General features: G+C 30.9%; 1 protein-coding gene and 1 long non-coding RNA gene across 3 annotated transcripts in view; one reads left to right on the forward strand and one right to left on the reverse strand.

The window, feature by feature from the left end:
• LOC110647223 (probable aquaporin PIP2-5) overlaps positions 1-21,593 on the forward strand; it is a 32,811-nt gene that overhangs the window by 667 nt on the left and 10,551 nt on the right. The window contains exons 2-4 of one of the 2 annotated variants that reach the window (XM_021800951.2): positions 467-762; positions 1,982-2,122; positions 2,236-2,579. In XM_021800951.2, the coding sequence (XP_021656643.1) occupies positions 467-762; positions 1,982-2,122; positions 2,236-2,358 (560 nt within the window). In that variant the 3' untranslated portion in view covers positions 2,359-2,579. Of the gene's footprint in view, positions 1-466; positions 763-1,981; positions 2,123-2,235; positions 2,580-21,593 lie in introns of those variants that run through there. The other variant, XM_058133427.1, reaches the window with a different exon arrangement.
• On the reverse strand, positions 6,849-8,986 carry LOC131172517 (uncharacterized). The gene is made up of 2 exons (XR_009143035.1): positions 8,783-8,986; positions 6,849-7,090 (listed from the first exon to the last, which is right to left on the reverse strand). It is a non-coding gene; the product is annotated as an uncharacterized LOC131172517 (long non-coding RNA).

Here is a 21,593-nt window from a genome sequence, read left to right on the forward strand (position 1 = left end):
AAAGAAAAGAAAAGAAAAGAAAAAGCATTTCCTTTTTAAAGATTTTCTCAAGAAAAGCTGATAAGCTTATGTCTAGAGTTTTCCATCCACTCGCAAAAGGGCTAGTTAGTAGTTAAATTTCATCCTTGAAAATTGAGTTTATTTTTAATTTATTTTAATTATTTAAATTTAAATTTAATTTAATTTAAAAATTAAAATTTTTAAATTAAAGATTTCTTAATTTAAGTCAAAAATTAAAGTTTAATTTATTTTTTTAATTTTTTGATTTAATTTAAAAATAAAAATTAAATTAAATTAAATTTAAATTAAAAATTTTGAGTTAATTAACATAAAAAAATTAATAAGTTAAATTAAACATAAAAGTGAAATTAAATATTAAGCGTAAAACAAACACGGCTGTAGCTTTTGTTGTCCTATTATTAGCGTATTTTAGCAGATGGTGACGTGATTTTCCTAATATGACCAGGAGGGCACATTAACCCAGCAGTGACATTCGGGCTGTTCCTGGCCCGAAAGATCTCATTGGTGCGGGCCGTGATGTACATGGTGGCTCAGTGCTTAGGAGCCATAGCCGGTGTCGGATTGGTGAAGGCCTTCCAGAGTTCCCACTATAAGAGGTATGGTGGTGGGGCCAACAGTCTGGCTAATGGGTACAGCACAGGCGTTGGATTGGGTGCCGAGATCATCGGTACTTTTGTTTTGGTCTACACAGTGTTCTCCGCCACAGACCCAAAGAGGAGTGCCAGAGACTCGCATGTGCCCGTATGTACCGTAACATCTCTCATTCCCTCACTTTTCTCTATTCTTTTACTATTTAAAATTAATTAACATGGTGTGTAGCTTTTTAAGAAAATATATTATTTTAAATATATTTATTAAAATTTAAAAATTAATTTTAAATTAATTCTAATATATTTGAATTATAAAATTTTTAAAACTAATTTTCAAAAAATAAAATTATAATTTTTTATTACTAATAAACATGACTACCTACTTAATCTGACTTTATTTGATAGCAAAAGGTATATTATTCATATGACAAACTCAATTTAAATCCCATTGACCCCACCTAATTTGTGGTTATGGTAACCTAATTTATTGCCTTTGCCTCAAGGTAAATGCAAAGGTGGCTTAGAAATTAATGCTAGGATCTAATTTCAATGAAAAAACAGTTATAATTAAGAAAGAATGATAGTGTGGACTTATAAACCAAGCATAGGTGGAATATTAAGCCTTCATAAGAAATTAATGGATTAAGCTAGAAGAACTCTCTAGTTAGGATTTCAGGACCATTTATGCATATTTGAAATACAAATTGAGCTTAATTGGTGTTCTAATTTAATTTTAATCAATATGATATTAGTGTTATTTTTTTTAACTATTAAAAGAAAGAATTCTATTCTTTGGTAAGATTTAGAAAATATAATTTCATGGTATGTAATATTAATTTAGGCTTATTTTCATTAGTTTCAAGAATAAAAAAAAAAAGATAGACGGATTCTTTTCGTTCACATCATCTTTAATCAGGAGTTTTTAATTATTTATATTTATATTTTTTTTATCTTATGAAAATATTATGCTGTATTTCATTATAACACTTATTAATGAATTGCCAAAGGGTAAGATTATAAAAAAAAAAATTGTGAAGGAGAAAAGAAAAGTGATAATTGGGATGATATATAATAAAAATTATTAGATGGGTATGGGACCTTGGCGCTTGTGGTTGCCACAAAAAGGGGTTTCAATGCCATTTTCTTGTGTTTTTTTCTTTCCTTCAATGAGTGAATTCTACTGTTTTCGACCCTTTTCCAATTCTTGTTCTTAATAAATGGGTGGTTTTGCTTTTGTGTTACTATTCATTGTCATTTTCTCCTACTTTTTAGTTGCAAAGATCTTAAATAGATTTGTATGTTTGCTTCACATGTGCTATAGTTTTTTTCCTAGTAATTAACAAATTTTATTTATTTGATTATAAAATTAGGTTTTGGCTCCACTTCCAATTGGATTTGCTGTATTCATGGTTCACTTAGCCACCATTCCAATCACTGGCACTGGCATCAACCCAGCCAGGAGTCTAGGAGCTGCTGTTATCTACAACCAGGACAAGGCCTGGGATGACCAAGTCAGTACACACACACACATATCATTAAATATATTAATTATACTTAATTAATTTTGCAAAGGGTACTTAATTTTCTTGTTAAATTATTATTAATTTATTTTTTTTTATTGCAGTGGATCTTTTGGGTTGGACCTTTCGCTGGTGCAGCCATTGCAGCATTCTATCATCAGTTCATCTTGAGGGCTGGTGCTGTGAAGGCTCTTGGGTCATTCAGGAGCAACCCCAGTACTGTTTAAGAAAAATCCATCATCAAAAAAAGAAATAATAATGAAGGAAGAGAGAGCATATGCATGCAGCTGGTTGGCTGGTTTCTTTGTAGTGGTGGGTTAAAAATCGATGAATGTGAAAGAGAGAGAATGAAAGGATTATGTAATTTGTAGATATAAAGTCTCTTTCAAAAGTGAGGCTTTTATTATTTTTACTGTTATGTGGCAATGATGTGATGGTTTTCTAGTTAGTTTCACCCTCTTTTGTCTACTTTTCTTCTATGCACTTATCATGCTTGTGAGCAAAGTTAAGCTATTTGGTCAAGTCTTTTGTTGCTTCTGTCAAAAGTTTAGGTTGTGAGTGTATTATTATGAGCTTTTTTTGTTTTTTTTCAGTATCAAATATTCATTTCTTGTTAATGAAGCATCACAAAAATAACAATAATTACAAATCAAGTACAAAAATTATCAAATCTTTCAACAAAATAACACAATTCAATCTACAGCTAAGAATTTGATTGGTATAAGATAAAAAAAAAAAAAAAAAGTTGACTGTTACTTTCCTTAAGTTTTTAACTCCTAAATAGAGCAATAGTTAAATTTAGTACTCTAAGTTTAACATTTAATCCTTAAAGAGAGAATGAATATTAATTAGATTAAAAGTTAACTTAATTTTTTATATATTCAAACATCATTAATAATGGATTAAAAATTATAATGATAATAATGAGTAATTATCATACGTGATCACTCAATTTTATCAGTGTAACTTTAATTTCTTTCATAAAATTTATTAAAATTAAATATTTTTAAATTAATCTACTAATCTGTCAACTATTTTGTAAATAAAATGAACTAATTAGTAGTTACATATGGAGAAGGAGTAGAGAAAAATGAGGGATTTGACAGCAAGAGAGTAATTAGATGTATTTTTTGTATTTTATTTTTTTAAAATTAATAAAATAAAATATTTTATTAATAAAATAATTAACAGATCCGGAGGTTCATCTAAAAATTTTTAGCTTTCGATCACTGATTTTATGAGAGTGGAAGACTTTGGAATGTTTGAACCTTTCAAAATTACTAAAAAGTTGGAAAATGGAAGGGTTAGATTAATGGGTTGGTGAAGCATATGTATTATTACTTGGTAGAATCTTTGCTTTTAGAACTCTTTCTTATTATTTTATTAATAAAATAGACCTATTCTTTTGCTTTTAAGTACTATTTTTATCATTAAACTATAATTAATGGGTAGTTAACCGGTTGTTACTTAATTGTTGGTGCAATCCCACAGTTGAACTAACGTAACATGTGGTTATTGAACTGTCAACTAAATTAATTAATTAATTAGTGATAATTAGAGATAATTTAGTTGATTTCATTTGTTTTAAAGAAAAATTATTATTTTATCCCTGTATTTAATCGAAATCAATTATTTAATTTTTATATTTTAAAAAATATATTATTTAATTTATATATTTTATTTCTGTTAAACTATTTAACTTCCTTATTAAATTTTATATTATTCATACTATTTAAATTACTATTTAATATCTTTATTTTAAAGAAACTAATTAGTTAATATCTATATTTTAAAAAATATTACTATTTAATTTTTCTATTTTACTTAAATTAATTAATTACTCTATATATTTTGAAAATTTTAATATTTTAAAAAATATATTCTTCAATAAAAATAAAAATTTTGCCATATTTAGATTAAATTTGAATTTATATATTTTTTAATTTCTAATTCATTGGACATCACTTTGTGTTTTCTTTACTAAAAAATAATTTTCCTTTATTATTTAGAAATTTAAGGAAACTAATTAATTTTTTTGTGTAGGCGGTTTGTACCATTCTTATCGATAGATGAAAATAAAGAAAAAAAATGAGGAGGGAGAAAGGTGTAGATATAGAGGAGAAGAAACATGAAGAGAGAAATAAGGGAGAATAAAAGAGAAATAAGAGAGAGAGAATTATGATAGTTTACGTATAAAAAATAATTATGAGAAATAGTAAACAGAATAAATTACATGGACTAAGTAATAAGTTTTTTTAAAAAATAGGAATTAACTAATTAGTTTCACTAAAATAGAAGAATTAAATAGTAATTTAACCAGTACTGACTAATAAAAAAATTGATGAAAGACCAAATAGTTTTACGGAAGAAAAATATAGAGACTAAATAATATATTTTTCAAATGAATTAACTAAATAGTTAATTTTGTTAAAATATAAAGACTAAATAGTAATTTAGCATTTTTAAAATGAAAAAAATCATAAATCTGAATTTAAATTTCTTTATTTATTAATTATAAAATTAATTTTTCAATTTTATAGCAATTAAGAGTTATTAAAAAAATTTATTATTAAAAAAAATTATCTCATATTATATAGCTCATTAATTATTTCTTAGTGTAGTACACAGATATACTGGGTAGAAACTATGTAAAGGCAAGGCCCTTCAAAAGTTTTTAAAATTAAAAGATTACCATAAATTTTAATATATTTTTAAAAAATATCTGCTTGCTCTTTAAAAAATTTTTAAAATTAAAATTCTATTTTTGTAAATTAATTTTTTTTTAAAATAGCATAACTATTAAATTTATATTATTAATTTTTTTTATTATAAGATAAAAACACTAAATTATTATTTTAATAAAATATTAATATTTATTTTTTTAAAAATAAGAGTAAAGATGTTTAGGTCATCCCCATGGGCCTCCTTCCCATATGTGCCTTTCATGGGCCTTATAATGAAGACATTGTGGCCTTATCTTATCTCTATGCTAGTCAAACTAAATGCCTTTTTTTTTTTTTTATTTTTCTTTTAAGATGGCATACACACCTTAATAAAATTATAATAATTTTTTCAATGTAAAGTAAGTTATGGCTTAAAACTCAATTTAATCCCCTGTACTTATTAAGAAAGTGTAATTTAGTTAATTTTTAATCTTTTATCTAAATTAGTTCAGAAATTTTAATTTAAGTTCAATTTAGATCGAAAATTAAGAAAATCAATAAATTAAACTTTTTAATTTTTGAGTTTAAAACAAAAAATAAGAAATTTTACCTAAAAATAAAGAAATTGAACTTTTTAATTTTTTATTTAAATCAGAAAATTTAGCTTATAAATTTTAATTTTTGAGCTAAGTTGAGCTTAAATTAAAATTTTTAAGCTAATTTAGACAAAAAATTAAACTTCTACAATAAGTATAAGAGTGAAATTAAACATTTTGCTGCTAAGTTATATATTTAGTGATGTGAAATCCAAAAAACCAATCTCCACATGCTGAGAGACCTAAAAGAAAAGATAGTATACAATATCACACCACACACCAATACTGTTTTAGCTTTAAAATTTATAAGAATTTAATTATAACCATTGATCATTGTGAGACTTATCTGTGACTAATCAATCACCATGATAGATTATTATAATAAAACTATTGTATATACATCGATTTCATAATATAATTTTTCACCATTTTATTATACATTGAGATTGAATTTGATTTTAGTTTTGTAATTTTAAAGTTGATAAATGACATTTCAGGTTAACGGTTGAATGTCCAACTCAACTGACCCAATTGATGTTGATCCTAGTGGCAAATATGTAAATGAGACCAAAACTAAAAGGATGTCTCAACCAACGATTCATTGGCTTAGTGGTTAATGATGAAATAGGCTTGGGAGGAATCCCAAGTTTAAGCCTGGAGATTACAAATATGCCATTTAACCCGGGGTTTTACAGTTCAATATTTGGCTTCCATGGTTTCTAGACTATTGCGAAAAAAAAAAAAAGTCTCATCTAAATTAAGGATTTTTTTTTGTCTGAAATCTAAATTAAGGATTACTAACGTTAATTGCCTACCTGTGACATATGTTTGATATGTTATTTATTTTATTAATAGCAATTTTCTTTTTAAAAATTTTGTTGCGCTTTTCAAAAATCAAAGTAATGAGTAGCATTGCTCCATAATGGAAGGGCTCTTCATTTTCTTTGTGGGGATTAGGGTTTTGACTTTAGAAATTAACATTTATAAGTTAGTATATTTTTCATTCAGCAGGTATCAAGTTCGAGTTCACACTTTCTTAATTCTCTAAAAAAAAAATACCACTTATTTGTAATATTGTGTGACACCCCTTACCCGTCTACAGTATAGCCGAGTAAGATATGCTACACTGTTTACCGAAACACCCTATTTTATTTCAATTATTTTTATTTTTCCTTATTTATTTTTTTTTTCATAGTTATGAAGTACAATTTGTGAGATATCATTCATTTAAGTCATTTATTGAAACATAAATTCATTTGAGGTTTCGCAAATTTTATAGAAAATCTGACAAAGTACCGGCTAAAAATGGAGAAAACAGTTCTTCGGAACCTGTGAAAAACACTTCTAATATATTTTCAGTTATTCCCAAACTTCATTTTATCAACAAAGTCTCAATATTTTTCAACAACAATTCCATTTCTCATTCATTCATTCCTCATGATATTCATATACAAATCATAAATAAATACTCAATTTTCCATTCATAAACACAATTTTCACTATTTACATTAATACCAAAATACATTACATAAGTCTCAATTACACATGAGAAAATAAAAGTTAATTATAATATACCAAAATGGAACCTAGTATCCTACCAATGCACTGAAAACGGTGAGGTGACACGGATACTATGCAGAGCTGCAGATGATCTCACATAGTCTGTGGTCTACTGGGCTCTCTATCGGTCTCTTCAGAACCTACGCGTGGCAAAAAGTAACGCGCTAAGCAATAATGCTTAGTAGTGCCAATAATAGAATAAAAATAAATAATATAAAATAAATATGCAGTGCATGTTCTGATATCTTATGCAGACAATTTTTTCTATAATTATTTGTGGTTGTATTTATTTGGTACTTGTTATATTCATTATTTCATTAAATTTATCAACTTTCATTTTTGGTTGCCCAAGTAACCTATACTGGATGACTGGACTGGATAAACGGGTAAACTGGCACTGGGTATCAAGTACTTCGAGCGGTCACACCATTAGTTATATATGTATCTCCCGGTGTGCAACAGAACAGCTAATGAGTTGTAATAAATATTAGGCACAAGGCCAAGTATCATCACAATGTCAGAATGGCTAAAAGCCATGAAATCACAGAATGGCATAATGTCATATGCAGTACTGCTAACTGAACCCTATTGGCATGCCAACCTATCCAAACCAATCTTGCTAGGTGTACTAGGGCATGTTACACTTTTAAATTTTACAATTCTTGAAATTTAGGTTTAGGTGTTACTATTCATTTCCTTAGTCAACTAAAATGTTGACTTTTGCATAGACAATAGGTACATTGGTTCTAATACTCTCAACATACCACATTTTGCATTCTAAAGTTGTTGGTATTGGTTGCCAATACCATTTCTAAGCTTAGTGTTAATTATTCACAATTTTCAGATTTCAAGCCTTATGTTTACTGTTCCATTGGTCATTTGTACAGTAGAAATTTGATAAAGTTCTCTTCATAAAAGTTGTTCCTTATTGTGTCTAGTTACATTTCCTTTTTTGAATCACTCCATTTGGAGTTTTGTAACTCAAGTTATGGCCTAAACACCATAACTGGCCGGATTGGACAGAATCCAAAATTATGGGCAAAATTGGTTCTGCCATATTTGGTAACCTAAGTTTGGTTGGCAATTTGACTAGGTTATAGTCAGAATTTGGATTTGTGTTCCTCATGAAAGTTGTAGGTCTATGTCTCAGCTTTCTGCTGATAAAATTATAGGTCAATTGGACCTTTCTACACTGAGTTATGACCAAATGAATAGACACTGTTTATTTGGTCATTTTGCCCAGGCAGAATGCAAGTCATCCGGATTAGGGCAATTTTTAGGCCAACTTGGTTTAGTTTTCTAGGTGGGGTTTCTTCACCAAGGTGGTGCCATTATGTGTCTAGTTTCATGTCCAATTAGCCTTGCATCAATTGAACCTCTACAACTCCATTTATAGCTGCCTAAACTTGATGGACTCACACTCAGTCCTGCAGGTCAGTCAAGGCAGCTCACCCAAACTCAAATACTAATCCACAACTCATTTCTTTTCCTCCTCACACACATTCAAATGGTCACAAATTGACCATTACAAGATTAATAAACCATCACATGAACAAACCCTAGAATTGTTCAAGTGTCCAATTTTTTTCATTTCATATATGCACAATTCTTGCATTTCATTTACTTAATTATGTTCAATCCCTTATCCACTATCAAAGGCTGCTCATAACTATTTTTCTACCAAGCAAAATCATCAAACCCTAGCTAACCCTAGCTGCCAAAATTTGTAAGGTGCACACACACACTTGTTTGTTTTATTTTCTTATATTTCCTACACAATTCATGCCATTGAACATGAATTAAAGCAAAAGGAACAAGAATTGGACACTAACCTTGTTGGAGCAGAATTTCAAGCTAACTAAACTCTTTTTTTTCTTCCTCTTTTGGCTGCCTAGAGGATGTTTAAGTTGCTAGGTTAATTTTTTGTGAAGCTAGGCAAGGATTTCAAGTGAGATTTGGTGAGGTTTAAAGCTTTGATAAACTTTAATGGAGATTGGGTATGGAGGAGAGGAAACGGCTGGTTGAAGGAAGGAGAAGAAGCAACTGATTTTTTTCTTTTTTTTTTCTGCCCATAAAGTCATTTTAAATAAGTTAGTGCCATGTGTCAAAGTTTGATTGGGTGGGAGGATTTTAATGACATCATAATGATGTCATAATTCTAATTTCTTTCATTTTCTTTTCTTTTTTTGTCTACTTAATTTTAATTTAATTTTTAGCAATATTTATTCACATTTTATGTCATAATAATTATTTACTTAACTGGACAAGTCAGCCAAAAATCACCTCTGAAGGCGAAATGACCAAAATGTCCTCCGTTTGTCTTAATAGACTAAAATTGTCTGTACCGATTGAAAAATTTTTCTAAGCATTTTCTTGGCATTCTAACACCATAGAACCCTCAATGACTCTTCTCTGGAGTCTCAAAAATTATTTTATAAATTTTTCCCCAGTTTTAAGGCTCCTAGTTGCGAGAACCGTAACTTCCCACTGGGTTACCCATCGCTAGGGCACGGGCTCATTTAACTTGATTGTATTTTATTTCTAAAATTTTTCCTAAATTTTTTTTTATTAATATTTGAGTTAATCATGGTTCCTCACTTTAGTTTAAATATTCTTCCAGACGTTCTAGCTGTCCGGACCAACACCGGTCACCGAAACAGTAGAATGTACGGAGTTGCTACAGGAGGGTGTTACATATTGTGTCATAAGTGGACCTGGCCAAGCATTTGCTATGATGTTTAATTTTATTAATATTTTAACTAGTTTGTTTTTTTTTTATAAAATAAAAGATAAATCTTTCATTAGATGAAGACGGATACAAATTTAAAGTATAAAATTTTATACTATTATAATTTTGTATAAAAAAATTTAAGATAAATCACTTGTGCAAAATATAATAGTAATTATCTTGATTTGAAAGTTCTGATTGTGTTGACAAAGTATTTGAATTGGTCATTCTGCAAAAAGCACACTTTATTCGGTGGTAATTTACCATTATTCGATTTTACGTTCTTTTTAATATCCTTATTAAAAGAAAATCTATACTTTTATCATTGCTCTCATACCCAAATAAGAAAGTAAAATACTTGACAACTACATGATAAGAAGAAAAATAGATCATCTTAATAGAGGAAATATTAAATATTTGCAAAGGAGGAAATATCAAATTCTCAATAAGAGGAGACATCAAATCCTCCCAAATGAGCGATGAAACTCATATCTAACATAAGAATAGACTGAAGACAAATACAAATCTATTCTAAAATGATAAAGATTGGAGATTATTGGGGAAAAAAAAAACACAAAGAAAAAAGAGAGAGCAAAAGCATTTGAAATCTAGAAATGCCCTCAAAAATTTTTATTTTTTTTAAAAAGATCATTTTTCATTTTTTTTTTCAAGAAAAGAATAATTTTATAAAAAATCTTTCTTTTTTTTTTTTTTACAAAGAAAGCTTATTTTGAAGAAGAAATCTTTTCTAGAAATTTCCCAAGATTTTTTTTATGATCTTTATTTCAAATCAATTGTCACCTTATTAATTAATTAATTAATTAATTAAAGCTCTAACAAGAATTAGCAGTATTAATTAAATTAAATAAAAAATCATTTTCAAGCCCTTAACTTTGTTGAATTTTATCTCTTGCTTCCCTATTTTTCAATCGTAAGTCAATAATAATACAGTTGCTTCTAAGCAAGCATTTCCAGTTGTCATTTCACATGGTCCACTCTATCTCCATCTTAATTTCTTTATCATCCATAGCTTTCCCTTGCAAGAGTTATCAAGAATCCAAGCAAAGCAACTATATCCCATGGACACTAAAAAGACCACGGATCAGAGCTTCAAGTTTACGTTACAGCTCCTATCACCACCTTCTTCTTCTTCCTCCCATCTTCTTTTCATCTTCTAACTGAAAGTTCATCTTCTTTCCTGTACTTATTAAGAAAGTTCAATTTAGTCAATTTTTAATTTTTTCTCTAAATTAATTCAGAAGTTTTAATTTAAATTAAATTTAATCCAAAAATTAAGAAAATTAAGAAATTAAACTTTTTTAATTTTTGGGTTTAAAATAAAAAATAAGAAATTTTACCTAAGAACAAAGAAATTAGACTTTTTAATTTTTTATTTAAATCAAGAAATTTAACTCATAATTTTTAATTTTTGAGCTAAATTGAGCCTAAATTGAAAATTTTGAGCTAATTTAGATAAAAGTTAAACTTTTCCAATAAGTATAGAAATGAAATTAAACATTTTACTGCTAAGTTATACATTCAGTGATGTGAAATCCCAAAAAACTAATCCCTACATGCTAAGAAACCAAAAAGAAAAGATAGTATATAACATCACACCACACACCAATACAGTTTTAGCTTTAAAATTTATAATGGTTTAATTATAACCGTTTATCATTAGGAAACTTATATAGACTAATCAATCACCATAATAGACTATTATAATAAAACCGTTGTATGTATATTGATTTCATAATATAATTTTTCACCATTTTATGATACATTGAGATTGAATTTGATTTTAGTTTTGTAATTTTAAAGTTGATAAATGACATTTCGGGTTAACGGTTGAATGTCCAACTCAATTGACCAAATTGATGTTGATCCTAGTGGCAAATATGTAAATGAGACCAAAATCAAAAGGATGTCTCAACCAATGATTCATTGGCCTAATGGTTAATGATAAGGTGGGCTTGGGAGAGATCCCAAGTTCAAGCTTGGGGGCTGTAAGTGTACCGTTTGACCCAGAATCTTATAGCTCGCTATCTGGCTCTCATGATTTTCAGGCTATTGCGAGGCCCAGGGAGTAATTAGTCTTGTTGATTAATAATTGGAATATACCTCTTGACGATAAAAAAAAAATGTCTCATCAAAATTAAGGATTTTTTTTTTGGTCTAAAATCTAAATTAAGGATTACTAACATTAATTGCCTACCTATGACATATGTTTGATATGTTATTTATTTTATTAATAGCAATTTTCTTTTTAAAAATTTTGTTGTGCTTTTGAAAAATGAAAGTAATGACTAGTCATTACTCCATAATGGAGGGGCTCTTCATTTTCTTTGCGGGAATTAGGGTTTCGACTTTGGAAATTAACATTTATAAGTTAGTATATTTTTCATCTAGCAGATATCAGGTTCGAGTTCACACTCTCTTAATTCTCTAATAAAAAAAAAACCACTTATTTGTAATATTGTACCATAAGTGGACCTGGCCAAGCATTTGCGATGTTTAATTTTATTAATATTTTAATTATTTTGTTTATTTATTTTTATTTTTTTATAAAATAAAAGATAAAATTTTCATTAAGTGAAGACAGAATATAAATTTAAAGTACAAAATTTTATAGTGTTACAATTTTGCAGAAGAAAATTTAAGATAAACTACTTATGCAAAATATAGTAGTAATTATCTTGATTTGAAAGATCTGATTGTATTGACAAAGTATTTGAATTGACTATTTTGCATAAAACACACTTTGTTCGGTAGTAATTTATCACTGTTTAACTTTACGGTCTTTTCAACATCCTTATTAAAAGAAAATCTATACTTCTATCATTGCGCTCCCACCCAAATAACAAAGTAAAATACTTAACAACTACATAATAAAAAGAAAAATAGATTATTGCAATGAAGAAAATAGTAAATATTTGCAAAGGAAGAAATATCAAATTTTGAAATATCAAATCCTCCCAAAAGAGTGATGAAACTCATATCTAATACAAGAATAGATTAAGGACAAATACAAATCTATTCTAAAATGATAAAGATCAGAGATTACTGAGAAAAAAAAAACAAAAAGAAAAAGAGAGAGAGGTAACAATCGGAGAAAATGTTGATCAATAGCAATTTCAAAAAGCTAACAAAGAGGAGAGAGAGAGAGAGAGAGAGAAAGAAAGTAGGGAGTTTTTTTATTTATTTTTTATTTTTTTCTAGTTTTTCGTTATTAATAACTAAAAGAAACAGCCAAAAGTTCAAAAGCATTTGAAATCTAGAAATATCCTCAAGAATTTTTATTTATTTTTTTTAAAGATCATTTTTCAATATTTTTTTAAGAAAAGAATAATTCTATAAAAAAATCTTTCTATTTTTCTTTTACAAAGAAAGCTTATTTTGAAGAAGAAAATTTTTCAAGAAATTTCCCAAGATTTTTTTTTTATGATCTTTATTTCAAATCAATTGTCACCTTATTAATTAATTATAACTCTAACAAGAATTAGTAGTATTAATTATGTCACGACCCAACCTATGGGTCGGACCGGCACTAGGACCTGAGTCAGCCTAAAGCCCTCGAGGCCCGTAGTAAGCCTAATCATTCTTTGACCCAATTCTAAGGCCCATATTAAGCTCAATTTCAAGAAAATAACTGGACAGAGTCTGGCCAAAATTTAGACTATACAATGGAGAGTTTTTGACTCGTCTGACCTGTAAGTACAATATATAATAATTTGGGGAGCTCAGCTCACCCTCCACATACTCATAATGTCATAAAATTAAACAGGAGCTCAGCTCCCTCATCCAATCCAATCATACATGCATCTAATAATTTTACAGATCTAACACGATATTATATTACAGGCCCAATTTAAATAAAATGCTTCTAACATATGCGGAGTCTAGAATTTAGTAAAATTATACAAGCATAATAGATATTAATAGATTGCCTACGAGGGAGAGAGGCAGGTTAGAACTCAACAAGAAATCTCCTGTATCCTGTAAGTACAATATATAATAATTTGGGGAGCTCAGCTCACCCTCTACATACTCATAATGTCATAAAATTAAACAGGAGCTCAGCTCCCTCATCCAATCCAATCATACATGCATCTAATAATTTTACAGATCTAACACGATATTATATTACAGGCCCAATTTAAATAAAATGCTTCTAACATATGCAGAGTCTAGAATTTAGTAAAATTATACAAGCATAATAGATATTAATAGATTGCCTACGAGAGAGAGAGGCAGGTTAGAACTCAACAAGAAATCTCCTGTATCCTGTAAGTACAATATATAATAATTTGGGGAGCTCAGCTCACCCTCCACATACTCATAATGTCATAAAATTAAACAGGAGCTCAGCTCCCTCATCCAATCCAATCATACATGCATTTAATAATTTTACAGATCTAACACGATATTATATTACAGGCCCAATTTAAATAAAATGCTTCTAGCATATGCGGAGTCTAGAATTTAGTAAAATTATACAAGCATAATAGATATTAATAGATTGCCTACGAGAGAGAGAGGCAGGTTAGAACTCAACAAGAAATCTCCTGTATCTTGGAAAAATAAGGTTATCACACCTTACCCCTTCGTAAAGCATAACATGATCCCATAGTATACCTAATGAATTACCGAACTTAGCCGACTGATAACCCATTAAATATACTACAAGGGATTTTAAATAAATTTCTATTCATTTTAAAGTGTGGGGTAATGATGATCAAGTAAATAAAAAAATAAAAAAAAACCTTTAATTGAAATTTAGCTCATAAATTAAATTTTTGATTAGTCTGGGATTTTCGAAGATTTTACAGAAAATTCGACAGAATGCCGGCTAAAAATGGAGAAAATAGTTCTTCCAAAACCTGTTAAAAGCACTTCCAATATACACAAGATCCACAACTCCATTTAAATCAACCCAAACCAATCTCAACCAACACAGTTTCAAACAATCTCAATAATATTTCATTCAGTTCAACTCAAATATAAAATTTGTAATTTCAGAAAAGAAAAAAAATATTAATATCATTACAACTTTGATTGTACAACTACTCGACTAGTTCAATAGATACATATGAATAAAAAATTTACGTAAAAAATAATTTACAAGGGTATAAGGTGTTATACTCGTACAAGATCCAAAAATAGTCTTTTCCTGCAGCTATAGCAGCTCACTCTGCTACTTTTTCCTTCTCCCTATCTGCGACGGCAAGAAAAGCCATCGCTGAGTAATTTTACTCAGTGGTACACAACTAATAGCAATTAAAAATCATTGTAAAATAAAATAAATTAATTCATAACAGATCAAGGTTTTCGTAAGAATGAAGCATATCCAAATTATCAAGTCACTAAGAGTCATTATTTCAAACATAGTTCACAAATCTCAAAGAAAAAGTGTTGCCACGAACACAGAATCTAGACCATGACACAAACTTTTATGATCAATATCGTGTTGTACACTACGACAAAACAAATCACCTCACTAGCCGTTATTAATGAGGGAAAGACTAGCTAGCTAATGAGTACTTATATAGTCTTACCCCACTAACCGTTATTAATAGGAGACATAAGCAATTTTAATTGCCAAACCCCTAATAATCGTTATTACTGGGGAGTTTCAAATGGGACTGTCATGTTAACTGTGGTTTAAAAACTAATTTATAAAATTTCCATTTAAATAATTGCATTTCAATTCACTTAACACAAGTCATTCAAAGAATTTACCCTTATAGGGTTGACAACACATAATTCATAAAATTCAAGAAGAAAATCATAATTGCCACCAAAACATATATAATTACAATTCATTCAAAACAATTTACAAAATTAAAATCAATTGAATAAAATTAGTTGTGTACAAACCTCTAATGAGTCACCTCTCTGCCTTGACTTACTTTTTCCTTATCCTTCCCAGTCTCTTTTTCTACTGAAATACATAATTTAAAGTGTTTCAATATTTATCCAAATTATTTGTAACAATAATTCTAACAATTGCATTTTGTATTTAAAATTTACTTATATAATCCCATAAATTAAGTTATTTGTATTATTAGTTATGGTGGTTACTATTTACTTGACTAATTTAGTAAAATATTGATTTTCTCATACTTAATAGGTATGCTAATTCTAATTACCCCCACATACCACATTTTGAGTCCTAAATTTATTGGCATTGGTTGCCAATCTCAATTCAAAACTCATTGGAAGAAATTCCAAAAATTCAGATTTTGTCTCCTAAGTTTACTGTTCCATTGGACCAATTTACAGTAGAAATTTGGCTAAACTTTCTTCATCAAAGTTGTTCCTTAATGTCTTATCTTTAATTCTCTTTTTTAATCACTCCATTTGGAGATTTGTAGCTCAAGTTATGCCATTTTTACTAAGGCTAGCCGGATTGGTCAAAACCCAAAAATTCTGGGCAAATTTAGGTCTGACAGATTTGGTGACCTAAGTTTGGTTGGAAATTTGACTAAGTTATGATCAGAATTTTGGGTTTATGTTCTTCATAAAAGTTGTTATAATATGTCTAAGCTTTCCAATGGTATAAAAATCAGGTCATTTGGACCTTTCTACACCAAGTTAGGACCATTTGAACATGTATTGTTCATTTGGTCAGTTTTGTCCAGTGGTAGGGTACCTAATTCGGAATTAACCAAAATTTACACCAACTTGTGGTCGGTTTTAGGGTAAGGTTTCTGCATGAAAATTGTTGCTTTGGGTCTTAGTTTTCATCTCCAATTGGCCTCACACCAATTGGAGTAACATAATTTCAGTTATAGCTATTTGAGTGGGCAAGGGTCAAGCTGTCTAGATTTAGACATTACCACATTCACACTTCAATTCCATTCCATGTATTCAATTACACTCATAAAAACACCAATTGACCAATTTAAGTATCAATTATGTCAATTGGGCATCAATTCACTAAAATCTCCAAATTTTCCAACCAAAACCCTAAGTGCTAAGAATCCTAATTTCCAATTATCACAATTCATGAAAATAAAGTGTACCACTAATGTACCACCCTCACTGTAGCAATTCCATACATTCTACTGTTTTGGTGACCGGTGTTGGTCCGGATAGCTAGAACGTCTAGAAAAATATTTAAACTAGAGTAAGAAGTCATAAATAATTCAAATATTAATAAAAAAAATTAAGGAAAAATTTTAGAAATAAAATATAACCAAGTTAAGCGAGCCGGTGCCCTAGCGATGGGTAACCCAGTGGGAAGTTACGGTCCTCGTAGCTAGGAGCCCTAAGCTCGAGAGAAAATTCATAAAATAATTTTTGGGACTCCAGAGAAGAGTCATTGAGGTTTCAATGGCATTAAAATGCCAAGAAAATATTTAGAAAAATTTTTAGATCGGTACAGACAATTTTAGCTCATTAAGCTAAACGAAGGACATTTTGGTCATTTCACCTTCAGAGATGATTTTTGACCAACTTGTCCATTCAAGTAAGTGAGATTTATGACCTAAAATGTGAATAAATATTGCTTAAAATTTAATTAAAAATAAGTAAAAGAAAGAAAAAAAAAGAAAAGAAAATAAATTGAAATTAAATCTAATTATTACATAAGCACACCTCATTAAAAAAATTTCTAACCAATCATAAATGGACAACCACATATAAAAAGACTTAAAAATCAATAAAAAGGACCAAAACAACTCATCTTCTTCATTTTGGATCACCTTGGCTGAACCACTCCATGAAAGCTCTTCTTCCATTTCTTTCATCTCAAGCTTAAATTTCTTGTCTTCTTCTTTATATTTTCTCAAAACCCAAACACAAAAATTTGCTAATTGATCTTGGTGAAGATATTGGGAGCAAAAAGAAGTGGAAATAGTGAAGGTTTAGCTAGCTTGGGAATTTCACAAAAGAGGTTAGTGCACTATAAAACTTTCCTCCCTTATTTTATAGTTATTAACACTCAAACTAAGTCAAATTTTTATGAAACTGAAAAGAAAACCTTGGATACATAGGACTTTAAATTTCAGCAGCCATGGGTTAATTGGAGTTTGATGCTTTTTATGGATGTAAACTAGTATGTGATGATGTTTAATGAGTTGTTATGTATTGAAAGTTGTATGGATTGAGTAAGCTTGACCTTGAAACCTTGAGTTAGGGTTTTGACCTAACTATTTGAGGATTTTGTAAAATTGTTTGAAATTGATCAAATTGAGACTGATTGATGAGATTTAGAAGTGATATGAATGACAAATTGTAGTTTGGAAGTAAGGAGGAATGAATATAAGGAGTGCATGTTCTTTGCAGGAAATTTGGACTTATGAGTCCAGTGCCTTATTTGAGCTATAACTGAAATTGTATGACTCCAATTGGTATGAGGCCAATTGGAGGTGAAACTAGACTCAAAATACCCCATTTTTCATGAATAAACTATGCCCAAATTTTGTCCAAATCTAATTAATTTACTATCCCAATCCTGAAATCCAAACACTGAACCCAGAAAATTGGCCAAATGAATAATATATGTTCATTTGGCCATAACTTCCTCTAGACATGTCCAAATGACCTGATTTTTATGTCATTGAAAAGATTAGACATAGGACTACAATTTTTATTGAGAACACCAAGCCCAGAAATGCCTCTAACCAAATGAAATTGCTGGCCCAAGTGAGGTCACCAAACTGACCAAAACCATTCTGCCCAGAATTTCCTGGACTAAAGCTGTAACACCCCAAGATTTTAAATTTTATTATTATTGAGTATTTTTGATACTTTAATTTTATTTAAATTTTAGAAATTTTTTTGAGATTTTTCGGATTTTAAAAATCAGGTTCGATTTTCCGAAAATATAAACTTTGATGATTTTTAAAAATTAATTTAAAGACCACGTGGCAAAACTAAAAATATATTTGGCGTCTACGTATTTTTCTGAGTTTTATGGAATTTTTTCGGAATTTTTGGACCTCGTTTTCGGTCCCGAGGCAGAGTAAAAAATTTAAAATTTTATATCCTGAATCGAACCGGCCGAATCGAACCGGACCGGATCGGACCGGTCGAATCGGACCGGCCTTTTTCCTTCTTCCCTTTTTCTTCCCCGCGCGCGTCGTCCCTCTCCCTTTTCTCTCTCGTTTCTCTCTCCTCCCCACCCCCAGCCGCCGGCCAGCCACCAGCCCAGCCCCCCAGCAGACCGGCGCCGCCGCCCACACGGCCGGAAAAACGCGCGCAAAGCCTTCCCCCCTGCGCGCGCGCCGTTTCAGCTTCCCCGGCCAAATCCGGCCGATCCGGCCACCGATTGGACCGGGTCTTGTGTCTAAAATCATCTACTCGGCGAGAGCTTTCCATAGACACCAAGAACGCCGAAATCCATTGAGCGGATTGTCCGATTTTTGCTCGGGAAGATTTTAGCCCATTTCGACTTTTGGGCTAGATTTCTCGAAAATCGTGAATCCCACGAGAAAACCGAGGCCACCAGCACGCTCCATTCGTCGAGAGCTTCGCAACGACATAAATTTCGAATTTTTCCGACACCGTTTTTCGGTGGGTCCCACGGAACTTCGCAGTGTTTTTCCGAGCATTTAATGAGCTTAGAAAATTCTGAAAAATTTATGTACTAACCCCCGTGTTATGGGCTTCGTGTAGGTATCCTCGATTCGCGAAAATTCGACAGTTGACCGGGTCTGCAAATTTCGGGCCAGACAGACCCGTTACCAGAAAAGTCTCCGAATTGGACCAAGGTTTTGGCTAGCCCCCCATTGTCAGACGTCCCGAGTGCGTTCCTGAAGTCGGAATCGGCAAAGGTAAACCTGAACCTTGCTTTTTCGTAATTTTCTAGTGCTTAAATGGGATTAAAAATCCATAAAATATTCGTGGTAGCTTAGAAAATTACGATTCTTTTTGTAATAGCTTAGTAATATTGCTAAGGACCGCGGGGCAAAGTTTTATAATTTTTAGAGCTTGTTTGGGCAGTTTTTGCAAAAATGATCAATAATAAAGACTAAATTGAAATTTTGCGTATTGTGATGGATGACTGATTTGATGGGCCCAGGAGGGGCTGTGTGATATGATTGAACTGTGGATATATGGATTGTGAGTATAGAAGTGTGTTTTAAACCCTTTTGCAGGTTGGGTAGGTCCTAGGTATAGGGGAGACTCTGCCGGATTTTCGGCACGACTTAGGACGTAATTGGTCTTTTTCTTTGTTTGTATTGAGTCAGATTGTATTAAATAATTGTAATATAATTGTCAGGTGAGCCGATGACCTTCTTCCTCCGCCACCGCCTCAGTGACCATCGTCAAGTCTGTGAGTAAAATATTAATTTTAATTGTAATTTCGATATTATTATATGTTCAGCATGCCCATGCATCACTTATATGCATATATTTATGTAGTTAAACTCTAGGCACGATTTTTGTTGCATTCATAACTGTTGATGTGCCATGGATGTTGTTGTGGTAATTTGGAGCAGTGTGCGTGCGTTGGCGTGCATGTGATGTGGTGTGGACTATGGATAGGACGGGTAGTCACGGCTTGAGTTCTTCGCTGGGACCCGATCCTTCGAGGGGTAGTCACGGCTTGAGTTCTTCGCTGGCACCAGGTTGGAATTAAGAGAGCTGTATAGGGGATCAGCTCCCATATATTATGAATGATGTTACAGGGTGTGTGAGTGCTCCAAATTACCTTTTTGATGTTATGATGTGAAAATGTTGTGTATGTTGCATTTCACTCTACAGGGTGCATTAGTTTCAGATAGTTATAGAGATTATAGTTAAGATTGATATTTTACTCTCTGAGTCGAACGCTCACTCCTGTTCAAAAATTTTTACAGGCCACAGGAGGATATTTATTCTGGGTTAACCTGCTTTTATACTTCGCAGGTTGTTTATCGATATTTGTGTAATTTTATTTACTCCTAGAATTTCCGCATGTGTTAGCAGTAATTATTTGAATTTGGTCTGTAATATTATTATCATGTTGGACCTGTAAACTTAATATTCTATGTCTGTTTTGATGGATTGGATGAGGGAGCTGAGCTCCCATTTATTATTATGTTGATGAGTATGTGGAGGGTGAGCTGAGCTCCCCATTTGAGAATTTATTGTGTTTACAGGTCGGGTGAGTCGAAAACTCCCCGTTGGAAAGTCCATTTTATGGTCGGACTCTGTCCGTTTGTTTTCTTGAATTTGGGCCCAAATGGGCCTTAGAGTTGGGTTAATGAACAGTTAGGCTTACTACGGGCCTCGGGGGCTTTAAGCTGGCCCAGGTCCTAGTGCCGGTCCGGCCCATAGGTTGGGTCGTGACAAAAGCTCACTCGACCAGTTTTGGCAAAATGGCCATAACTTGGTCTATAAAAATCCAAATGCAATAAAACCAATGGAAAAAGTTTTATAAGACATAGGCCTATAATATTGGTCTTTTGGCCAAAACCCAGAACCCAAAAGAATTAGGTCAAATGCTTAAAAGAACTTGGTACATCCAAACCTAGAAATTTACCCAATTTCATCTGACCCCGGATTAGTGTTTATAGCATGTCTTTCACTAGAAAACTCCATTTAGGATGAGCCATACCTTTTCAGAAACCTAAACACATGGCTCTAACTTTGTTTTAAAAACCTTCTTCAAATTATGAATGTAAGAACCTTAAAAATCCACTTGCAATCACTGACCTGAACTGGAACCCTGAAGACACAGGGTACCTGAGTCCAGGCCAGTGATTTAGTTATAACTAATTCTACAAAATTAGGAAAATTGTGATTCAAAATTTTAAGTGACCATAAGACATAGGGCAACAAATCCTATGAAGAACACTAGACCTAAAAGTAACTGCAACTTATTCAATAAAATTTGTAAAGTGCAATTACAAAATCTGCCTAGTCAAGAAACTAGAATTAGGAAGTGAACCAGTTATGGTTATTTGACCATAACTTGAGTTCTA

The sequence above is a fragment of the Hevea brasiliensis genome, chromosome 14 (assembly GCF_030052815.1).
Source record: "Hevea brasiliensis isolate MT/VB/25A 57/8 chromosome 14, ASM3005281v1, whole genome shotgun sequence".
Lineage (NCBI taxonomy): Eukaryota > Viridiplantae > Streptophyta > Magnoliopsida > Malpighiales > Euphorbiaceae > Hevea > Hevea brasiliensis.